Source organism: Brachyistius frenatus, unplaced genomic scaffold (assembly GCF_029030835.1).
Source record: "Brachyistius frenatus isolate BFR_SWC_R1_liver_20210118 unplaced genomic scaffold, ASM2903083v1 Contig_14, whole genome shotgun sequence".
NCBI classification, from domain to species: domain Eukaryota; kingdom Metazoa; phylum Chordata; class Actinopteri; family Embiotocidae; genus Brachyistius; species Brachyistius frenatus.
In genome coordinates this window covers 91,680-103,172 of record NW_027210613.1, presented here as the reverse complement: position 1 = coordinate 103,172, position 11,493 = coordinate 91,680, and the positions used below count along the sequence as shown (strand labels likewise).

Sequence of the window (11,493 nt, the reverse complement as noted above, 5' to 3'; positions counted from 1 at the left end):
GCGAGAGAATCTGCGGAGGAGAGCCGGGGCAGATAAACAGTGGGCTGATGTCTGAGGTTTTTCTCTTTATGTTTCTAGTTTATTGTAGAAAGACCTTAAAATGGGGTTTATCATCCAAAAACCTTCACCAATGATTCAAACAAAGAGAAATGTTGTCGTTATGTATGCGTTATTATGCTGTGAATTTACTGGTCTGGCCCACTTGAGATCAAAGTGGGCAGTATGTGGCCCCTTAACTAAAATGAGTTTGACACCCCTGGTCTAAACCGAGAATGAATAGAACAGTGAATGCAACGACAGCTGACATTTTTTCCAATAAGTGACTATTATCACCACGACCAGCTGCCTGCAGGAAACCACCATTGGTGGCGAAGAAAAGAAATTACAGAGACAGAAGCAAAACAAGAGTTAACACTGGCGTTGCTTTCCACCACTGAAGACAGCTCTTGGTCAGTAAAGAAATAACATCTCATGCTGAGCTGGCAACGTTTCTTCTCGACTGCTGGGTAAACAGTTGTTAAAGTTAACGTTGGCTATAAAGCGCTCGCCAATATAGGTAGCCAATCGTGTAACGTCATTGACAATGTTATAAGTTTGTTGTTTGTTGATATGCGGTCCAGACAAGTTAGAATAGCTGTACGTGACTAGCTGAATTGGTTTGGCATCCTGCTATCTATCGAACTGAAGCAATTTTATGGAGCAAACAAATCGGGCGTGCTGATCATTTTTGGACAATACAAAGCTGATCTTTCGTGCAAGTAACTAAACTACAAACACATAAACTACAGAAAAACATTCAGAATGACACCAATGTATTGATTTGCCGTGGCTGTTTTCTTACTACTGTGGTCTTGCTAAAAATGAAGGTAAGCAAGCTGTAACATAAACTATAGGCTTAAACTATCGATCACGATCTCAACTATTTAAGTTTCCAGTCACCAGTAAAACAAAAAAATCCAAATCAATATTGCACCACATATTGGTCATGTGAGAGAGACTGTCCATCTCACTGCATTTTTCTTTGTATGATTTCACAATACTTAAAAAGACCTGTCAAGATTTCCCAATTTCAGAAAACCAAATGAAAAATGGACCTGGTCTTGAATGTTTCTCCATATTCAGACCTTGCTAAAATCATTTCAAAGAGGTCTGCAGCTTTTAAACTCAGCACACCATAAGTCACAGAAGCAACAGGAAGCGATAAGGAGAATAGGTGAAGTATGAGACACCAGGAGATGATGACCCCAGATGTTCTCTGAGGAACCTCTGGGATCTGAATCAGACTCTGACTGGCCATGAGTTCCTCATTCATGTTTTTCCCCGCGGACTGGAGGAAGGATAAATACGGACACACATACTCACACACCTACATGGATAAGACACTCTCTCTCTGAGGAGGATGTGATGCAGACACAGTGACCTGGGCAAACGACCCAGAGAGACACATCACTCCTTCACCATAACTGAGGTTGGGCTATTTCTGTTTGCTTCAGGAAAACTCCAATACACACACACACACAAAAAAGCTTGTATATTTATGCCCAGCGTTTCAAACTGAATACATCCAAGATCCAATTTTACTGAACGACAGACTACTAAATATTATTGTATTGTGTCATTCAGCAAATTAGGCTCAACAAAACAACACTTGGACTTTTTTGTAAAACTCAGATCAAATCACTGTAGCAGCATTTGATTCTTGACATGACTGCAGCAGTGAAACACCGTCAGTTCCTGGTGATGATCTTTCAGTCTCACAGTGCCATCTAGTGCTGGTTATAAGGAGGTGCAGGCTACATGTACCGATGCTCTGCAGTACATATGAGTGTGGAAAGATTCTGACTAAAAATAGCTTTTTTATTAAAAAAAGAAGAAAATGAGTGGTAAATTAGCATAACAATACACAAATATATGATGATGAATTGTTTTGTATTGGGGGTAAGGTCGGCTATTTTCTAAATAGATAACCTGAGGAATGCATTACCTTTCAGATAATATAAAGCCCGATCATTGTATGACTTTCCATATATTTCATCTGCCAGATTTTTTTTCTTTTCTTTTTTCTTTTTTTTGGTCGTGCATATAATCGATTGAGTACCTAAAAACTGCCCATCATAGCCCATTGCGGAAATTCTGAGTTTAAACAGTGGATGTGGCCTCTCGTGTTTAGTGAAAAACACATCATACTGTCTGTGTAAAGCGGTACAGTGTCTGTAGGGAGTGAAGATTTATTCAAGCATGGATCCCAAATCCAGTATTCACCTTTGTAACTAAATTCCCAAAATCTATTTGTACATATTACATTACCACATGTTGTTGAGTATCCTGACAGTCATTATTTTTAGTTTCTTTTATCAGATAGTAATAGGATTAACATTCAATGCCTACCAAGCACTGTGCTATTGAAAGAGAAGTCACTCTTTAAGTAAAGTATTTTTCTTACTTGTTTGAAGATTAGAACATTCTTATTTAAAGATGTAATGCCCCACATGGTTTATATATTAAACTGTGGATGTCCTCCTTTTACAGTGTTTTAGGTTCAGACATAAATATATGTAAATTGTCTGAATGAGAGACAGTGATTTTTAATTTACAGTTAAGCAAATGGTTGTTTTCTTCCTTTCTTTGGTTGTTTTTCTTCTCCTTTTCAGTATTTTCTTTTCATTTTATTATATTTTGAGCTTATTCTGCAATTATATATCAGTTGTAAATTTACACTTTTAAAAAGCTTTTATGTAACACATGAAAATAAATAAATCGCAAGACGTGGAAACTAGAACTTCTTCCTCTAACATCCTGCCTGAATACGCACATATTATTTGACTGAAAAATGAATGACCTTATTTATACCATTTAACAATAAAGACACAATAGAAGCCATTTAAGACAGCTTTAAATGAGCACTGTCTCCCCCTGGTGCCTAACATGAACCCTGCTCTTTTATTTTTTTTGCCCCATTTACTCTCTCTGCTACAGAACATGGCAACTTCTGCTGCAGCTGGATAAGGATAGGACTACATGTTCGATGATTTGCAACACAATGAAACACATGTTTTATTTGGCATTGTTGAATAGTTTCTCCAATCCAGTAACAAATAAAAAGCAAGTTATCATGTTAAACAACCTTGTACACTACAAACGAAAAACACAGATCTTTTAGTGTTTAGAATTAAGGCACATTTTAAAGCAAAAAGTATCATCCGTTAAAATAAAACGAATGACTTTCACAATCATATACTTTTACATTATGTACATTATGTTAAGAGTTCAAGTAAAATAACTTTGACCTCTTGATTGAGGGATTGTAATATGTTCAGTAGTAAAATACTATTTTTGGTCTTGTGTGGTCAGAGAACCTTACGATGTAGATGTAACTGAAGCTTTGTGTATAGCTCACTCTATAAATCAATAAATACAGATATATGTATAAAGCATCGATCACTCATAAGAGCAATTCTATTAAAAAAAAACAAAAAAAACAAGGAGTGATGCAATGGTAGATGGTCACCTGTGACCTCTCTCTCTAATATGTAAATCTCATGACTGCAGTGAGTTCAGTGCTACCAGAAGAAGTGCAATCTATAACTGACTTATGTACAGCAGTGTTTAACTTCAACATATTTACTGTCTATCATGGGCACTTGGTGTTGCAAGCATCACCTGACTTGAAAAGGCCATAGACACTGACCAGTGGGAACATGGATACAGCACCGAGCATGGAGCCCAGCTGCACCACAGCCCCACACCACACGAGGGCGCTGTGGCCCTCATCTCTCAGAATCACCCCAATGATGACTTTCACATAGGACAGGCAGAGGACAAACAGGATCCAGGCCAGCACCTGCAGAGGAGGAGAGGTCAATGTGTGCATGAAATGGTATCCAGTTCCTATATACAGAAATAAGTCCGACTGAAACGCGTCCTGGTTTGACCTCAACATGTTAGCTGGCTCAGCGGATGTCAGTGTTAGCCACCATGACCATGTTTTGGACAGGAAGTTTTCAATCAAAACTAAATCTGAGTCAGTTCACTTATTATTTCCTTCTCTCTAGTTGGTGCTTCCATTTAAATACAACTGTTAAAACCCTGTCTTACACCTGCTTGGTAGAACTTTTTGTACATTCCTGAAGGTTTTAACGTGTTGCTGTTGTATTCTGGGTTTTTAACAATGTCTGAATGTCTCATTATGTTTTGCAGTTGTATTGTTTGGAAAAGTGTATCAACAAAGTCATCATTATTGTGACAAAATAACACCCACTAGAAAAACATTCATAACGTGTTGTACCACAAAATATAGATATCTCTATTGGGTTGATGTGATCTCCAAACCTGCCAATCACAGTACACTCTACAACCATGACAAATCTTACAAACACTGAGTGATTGTAACAGGTGGGTGGTACTTTCATTCTTTAACAAGGTTAAGTCCCATTTATAAGAGAGGACTCACAACTTCTATTTTAGAAAATGACCAACGCTGTATCACGCCAAAGTGTGTTTTAGACTCACCAGTCAACTAGTCGTCAATGTTAGGTCAAGGCACTAAAAATCATGTGATTAGAGTAAGGAAAATATCATGGTTTGGGTTATATGTGACAGAATCGCAGTTTGGTTAGGTTTGGGCACAAAAAAAATGTGGTTAGATAATTTTAAGATAAGTAACATTACGTAGGTTAAGGAACTGAAATATGTTACATTATGTAAGTAACTTACTTAAAATTACCACAATGACTTTTCTTTCTTCCAAGTCCAATGTTTGTTCTGACCAACCACGCCCAACATCTTCTCTTTTCAGACTTTCTCACTTTGTATTAACTTAAATGACCTCCTTCTTTGACGGTCATACATGTGTGTACTTCTAATGCCGAGGCAAAACTCAAAACTTACATAGTATCTTCTAGAGCACTGACGGGTGTATTTGACATGCAGGCGTGATATCAGGCTGGTATAACAATGTCTTTGAAAGAAAGAGGCTTACTATGACCACAGTTCCAGAATCAGTGTGGACCAGCAAAGGACAGGGGCTCAGAGCAGCCATGGCCATGATGTAGGATCCGAATCCAGTCCCAAACATGGTCAAAAAACACATGAAGACAAGAGACCTGGAAACAAAATCCAATGCATGGGGAAAAAATTAGCATTTTCTGTTACACTGCATCGGTTCACATCACCAAGCACACTAATATGGTTGTTTTTCAGAGCTTGTGACGACCTCCACAAGCTATTTGTGAACGCCACTTATTCCAACTGAATGTATTTCCTCTGTTTCCGTTTTCTGAACATCTTGTCATCATCAGATGTCATCAAATAATCATTGAGATGTTTGTATTTCTTACCTTACTGGCACAAACATGGCGATGAAACAGGCCATGGGGTTAGCGACAGCAGCCATGGTGGTAGCTAGATGGTAGGCCTTTTTCCCGTAGGGCAGACAGGAGTAGGACTGCACTGAGGGGAGCACTGCATTGGTCATAGCATTGACCCAAGCCAGTACAACGAAGATGAAAAGCAGCTCGAAGTTGCTGTACGTCCCCCTCCCAAAAGAGCTCCTGGGTTCCCTCTGGGCAGCCTCCAGAGAACTGATCATTGGCCTCTGCTCAGGTGATTGGCCATGCAGTGACATACCCTGCTCTTTCTTCTCACGCTCCAGTTCCCCGCTGAAGTACCGGTCGTTCTTGCTCTCCCGAGCCACAGCTGGGTGGTGGTTGAGCAGAATGAAGGCCACCAGGCACATGACCATCATGGCACTGAGGAACATAAAGAAGACCTCGGCAGTGAATCTAGCCGGCTGGTAGATGGCTTCTAGCTCCCCACTGCCAACCGTACTGGAATCATTAGCTGTTATATTACCAGCCAAAGTGGCATTTTGACAGTGGACTACACCAACACCTTGAATCAGAGCTACGAGTGCCGGCACCAGACCACTGAGGCCTTCACCTGCAAAGTATGTAGTAAGATATTGTGGATGCAGATGCATCATGAACGGAAGGAAGGTAACAGATGAGGTGCAGTCCACCACAGAAAGCAGGAAGCTTAACGTCAGCAAGGGAACGCTGCGCAAGGAGCCGCCTATGGTCATTGTCTGCTTCCAGAAAAAAGCCAGCAGGAATGTGGCCACGATCCCCAACGCAACAATGCAGTAGATGACCGGCCGCTCGTCCAGAGCTCCCGGGCGGAAGCGGTGCATCAAGGTGATGAAGAGAGCACTTATATTGGCCAGTTGGATGAGGACTGTGAGGTTGGAGGGCAGGTACCATTTCTCTGGGATATCATGTACGATCAAGGGGAGTTCCACCCACATCCCATTGATGGCCACCCAGGAGCCCATACCGAAGAAGCACGTCAGCAGGTGAGTCAGCAGTGACATGATGGAGACAGGAATGAGGCAAAACAGGAAATGTTGATGTACACAATCTGAAAGACATCAGCAACAACAGGAAGGTTGATTAGTGAAGTTTGAAGAATGACAATCTCAAAATGTGTTTATAGTTAAATGGAGCTCAGTTTAAAGGAATACGTATAATTTTCTTTTTTGGATATTTGGAATATGAGCCTTTCAGTTTTATCCAATTCTATATGTTATACCATTTGCATTTGCTCTGTTACTGCTTAGTCATACACAAGTTATCTGACATAAATTTAATAACTGAGGGTATTGTTGATATTGATCTCGTTACCGGTGTTCTGTTTGAGAGATTTCATAGACGACAGAGAAGAACATCACTATTTTCACATCAAGTAACCTTTGAAGAAATGACTTGCATTGGGCTCAATGTAAGCATGTTGGCATGCTCGATATGACAACACTAGCATGCTAATGTTTAGCAGGTTTAGTGTGTTTGCGTGCTGAAATGTACCCATTGGCGCTAAAAACAGTGTGCAGCTAAGGCAGATGGGAATGTCATGTCAGCATATTGAAGTTATTACATGAACTTGAATTTCTGTACCAGCATTCGTAACAATCCATTCACGAGTTGGTGAGACATACATTCATTTGAAAAAGTAAGTATATAACAGTTCATATGAGTTTCTTTAGTCTGTGACAAACATGTGGCCAAACAACTTTATCTTTGTTCCATCTGTTCGGAGCACATGAATCCATAAAGCCTGGTCTTTGCCTCTATGCTCATTAACAAACCGTAGTTTTGCTCTTATGTTCTTAGGCTCTTATGTTGTTCGGCTTTTTTCCGGCATGCCTTCCATACAGGTCAAAGTTTTTGCAATATTTTTGTGATTATAGACACCTGCACTTTGAGACCAACAGTCGCAGGAGTTACCAGCAGATCTTGTGAAGAAATGTCGAGGTTCTTGGAGACTTCTTATTGTTTCAAACTGTCTGCTCTTGGGCTGATGGTTGTTTGAAATCTCCACCACTTGTAGATGGTTTTCTTTAAAGGGTATGATATATTTTTTTTTAAATAATTTGGAGCTCTTTATTAAATCTCTTGCCAAACTCATCGGCATCTACTGTAGGCCTCAGAGGGATCATTTGATCTCGACATGATGACATCACACACCTCGATCGCAAAGAGAACACCAGGCCTTCGATGTCAGAGGATTTAATAAAGCAGGTCCACCTGTCATAGTTAAATTTCACTGAGGTACTTACTTTTTCACATGACTGTATCCGTGTGGACCAAAGTGGAATACAGAGCAAATGTCCTGGGGATATTTGGTAGCTACATAACATGTTAACATATATAACACATAGTAATATCCAATATCCAAATTTTAATTGAATTTTGCCTGAATGTAAAAGCCTGTGCCCGGGTGTGTGGGATTGACCTTCCTATAATCTCTGCCTCCTCTTCCATCACTCTCACATGTCTTGTTTGGCAATGGATGCATGGCCTTTCACACACTGACACACTGCCCCCATAAAAAGCACCATGTGGTGCCGACATCAACACACACATTAAAAGGAGATGATTGTTTATCTATGTAGTAAAACTACGTATAGTACATAGTGGATGTGAAGAATTTGCTCCATTTCAAAATGTAAACAAGTGGAAAACCTTTGCTTACTATACCATCACGTGTGTTTTTATGGAGTCCTCTAATGTCTTTCAATGGGACGGGGTCAAAGAGATTTTTCAGTGACAAAATACCTCCATATGAAGGGAACACCAGGGCTTGTAGCAGTCTAAAAGAGGTTTATTTAATGTAGAAGTTGACCTAAATATATATGAATAATAATAATAATAATAATAATAATAATAAAAAAGTATTTAATTCCAAACGCATATCAATAGAATCAATAATGTCACTCAATAATATTCAGAAACAAGAAAGAAAACTATAACATCAGCCTTACATGAAAACGTCCTGGTCATCAGAACCACAATATAATATCTTAACTCTTAAAGTTATCTTGGTAAATAGATGGACTACAGCACAGAGCAGATGCACTGTTAAGACTCGAGTCTTTGGGTTCTAGGATGATCCAATAACCCTTACTCCCTCCATGCATCGGGTCTACGCTGTTATCAGGAAGCAGAATCCATCTTACCTTCAGAGCACAGGAAGAGACATCTCTCCTCTGATCTCTGTCCTTACAAAACCGTTCACTCCTTTGTGACCACACTTTTTTTCCTGTTACATCTGCAATGTAAGTGTGTGTGTCAATACACTCCCTCTCCCCTACTTTTCTTACACACACACACAGGGTTACATCCCGCTTCCTTGTCTCTGCTGCACTTGACAGGGGAGGGACCGCACAGGCACACGTGTCCTCTACCGCCATGACACTTGCATGTTTCTCTGTAGGAGATTGGACGGTGGTTTCAAAACCAGACAGCCATGTGCACTCTGTTTCTGGGAGCTCAGCAATAGGAGGAAGCAGAGGAGGAGGAGGTCTGACTCCTCCCCTTCCTTTTCCCCTCCCCCAACCAGCAAACGACCTTGTGGTCTGCCCTCCTTTAAACACACAGGCAGCAGAGTGAGTGAGAGGAGTCCAACTGCTTTTGGCTTCACACTCAGTAGAGTTATATATCATATATAAACACCTCTACTCCTCTCTCCCTGCTTTTCTTTGTTTGTATGGCCTCACTGTGCCAGCAGTTGCCGTATGATTGTGAACCTACCCGTTTCCTCATCACAGATGGTGTGAATACAATTACTCAACTGAGAAGACCAGTCTGTCAGGTTCAACTCGGGCAGAGCAAACATGACATTGCAGTTTAGATGTTTTTAGTGTAAATCAGTTTAAATGGAAACATGCCAAACATATGATGGTTGTTTTTTTTTTTAAATTCTGAATATGGGTCAGTGCTCCACATTTTCAGTGAGACACATTTGATTGAAAGTCATTACGTGACTACAGTAATATGCCATAGGTATTCTGCAATTTAAAACAATGAACAATGATGGTGACCTATAAACAGCTTAAAATCACCCAAGCTCATGTTAAGCCAAAAGTGTGTAATGTGTCTGTCAATCTGTGTCAGTGTAACTTTTTACCTCACTAGGCGTAAAACGTAAGGTGTCCTAGAATGAGCACCAAACACAAACGCAAAGTGCCAACCAACAGGAATGTCACCCATTGGTTTGTGAACAGCCATAATGAAGTCTCGAGTTTGGATTTTTGACCGTCGCCATCTTGCTAGTTTGGAGCGGTTTTGAGTCAGAAGTGACCATATTTGGACGAGCTGAGGAGGAGCAGGCAGCAGATCTGACTCGATCTGTTTGGAAGCTCAACGATACTACGTACCGCCCACCGATAGCCGTAACCTGACTGCACTACAGGCCTGTCAATTAAATGAAACACCCCCAAAAACTCTGCTTTTTGAAGCTTGTTTTTTTTTTTTTTTAATTAATGACGGGATTATTTTCAGATGGGCTGCCAGAAAACTAATTAGAAGGAGTGATTTTAGCTAACAAAACCAAAATAACTTAAAAATGATTCACTTCAAATTTCATGAGAAGTTGAATGGGAGTCTATTTGTTGTTCTCACCAAATACACCAGGATGTCCTTCTGCAAGCTCACAAATTAATCAAAGCAGTCCCCTTTGTCAAAGTTGTCAGCTACAAGTAGGAGGCTGGGAACAGCTTAGCCAAGGCTGAATGTAAGACACATTTTATGTTACAGATAAGATTATTCTCCTGTTGGCACACTGTATTAAAAAATAGATATTAAAACTGAGTTTATGCTGCCTTTATCTCATCATGAAATTAAAAGCTTAAAACAGGTCAAATCAAATTGCTTAACTAAAGTCATCTCAGAAGATTGCATTAGAATATCAAATTTGGTTTGGATTCAAATTATACAGTTTAGTTCTTACAGATAAACACGGGGTTCGATGACATCATTTGTTAACGTCAGGTCAAAATCTGTGAGAGTGTTGTAGAAATCTACAAAATCTATCTTTGGCTGTAATAAATAAAATCATTTCTTGTTATTTAGTTTTTCTAAAATCCAAATTTGTAACAAAATTCCTCGTTATAAGATTACCTAACCAAACACAATAAACCATGTAAGCTGCTTATATTAAATCTATTAATTATTCTTTATTACACTTTAGACACACCACCTACCTGCTTGTGGGAACTGAAGCACACAGTTGGTTTTGATGTGAGGTTACACAAGTGCAGCGTTGCTGAGGTGTTGCTCCGCTCAGATATTTAATGGCTCTGCAGCCTTCTGATGTTACTGTCTGTAGAGTATGCATGCACAGTGAGTCCAAGGGCTTTGTACTTTACGGGTCTGGATCTCTGAATCCGTGTCATGTGACTGTTGAGGGCTGAGCCAGGGGTTCAGTTTGGGAACCAAAATCCTCAGCAGTAAAAGTAGGTGGATGAAGGGAATGAGGACAGACGAAGGAAAGAAACGAGGGAGGGAGGGAGGATGTGGCTCAAATGTTGGTGTAAGATAAGGAGAAAGGAGTGGATGAAAGCCTGTCTACAATATTATTACATAGAACATAGTACTCGTCGTTTACTCAGCGCGAATGCAGGCAGCCTAGCCAACCAGAAGATGACTAGGGACAGCTTTCTCAGTGGGTGTTGGGTCAGGGTCAGTTTGGCTTTTGTTCAGCACAAATTCCAGCTCAAATGAATGACCCCTGTTGAGCACCAACTTCACTGGATGGCATTTCATTGGAGTGCCCTTGCACCCACCTCTGCTCTGCCTGGAACTACATGTTCCCTTCCCAAGTACCAGCATGACTGTGAGATTTGGGATTCCAGCAACTGCTGCGTTTCTAATGAATTTGCTGTAGATATCAGTTAAACTTCTGTTCTTTCTTGTCCCCACAATTTTTCTCTATTTCATACAAGAAAACAGTGGAAAACTTGTTCTGTTTTGCTGGTAACAAATTAGATTACAGAAATGTAACAGCAGGGCACATTTTCTAGAGTAAGTGGTCTTGTGAATGGCTTTTTATATGTGCAGTAAATCTTAAACATAATGTGTTAATAATTGCACATTTTTGTTCACAACCCAGTCCCAACTTTTTTTGTGACGTGTTGCTGGCATCAGTTCAAAAATAAGCATA

At 40.1% G+C, this 11,493-nt stretch overlaps 1 protein-coding gene across 2 annotated transcripts; it reads right to left on the bottom strand.

Moving 5' to 3' along the window:
* Positions 1-3,029: 3,029 nt before the first annotated feature.
* On the bottom strand, positions 3,030-10,661 carry slc52a3-2b (solute carrier family 52 member 3-2b). 2 transcript variants are annotated; one of them, XM_069693033.1, is made up of 4 exons: positions 10,535-10,661; positions 5,337-6,414; positions 4,979-5,102; positions 3,030-3,841 (listed from the first exon to the last, which is right to left on the bottom strand). In XM_069693033.1, the coding sequence occupies exons 2-4, from the start codon at positions 6,365-6,367 to the stop codon at positions 3,632-3,634; spliced, it is 1,365 nt and encodes a 454-aa protein (XP_069549134.1). In that variant the 5' UTR covers positions 6,368-6,414; positions 10,535-10,661; the 3' UTR covers positions 3,030-3,631. The 2 variants fall into 2 exon arrangements, with proteins under 2 accessions (XP_069549134.1, XP_069549133.1); XM_069693032.1 differs by lacking the exon at positions 10,535-10,661 and adding an exon at positions 8,510-9,105.
* Positions 10,662-11,493: the final 832 nt, after the last annotated feature.

Coding starts and splice junctions, on each gene's coding strand:
- slc52a3-2b (XM_069693033.1), bottom strand. CDS start 6,367: ATGTCACTGCTGACTCACCTGCTGACGTGCTTCTTCGGTATGGGCTCC. Junction 5,103..5,336: donor GCCATGTTTGTGCCAGTAAG/GTAAGAAATACA, acceptor TTTTGTTTCCAG/GTCTCTTGTCTTCATGTGTT. Junction 3,842..4,978: donor ATTCTGGAACTGTGGTCATA/GTAAGCCTCTTT, acceptor CCTCCTCTGCAG/GTGCTGGCCTGGATCCTGTT.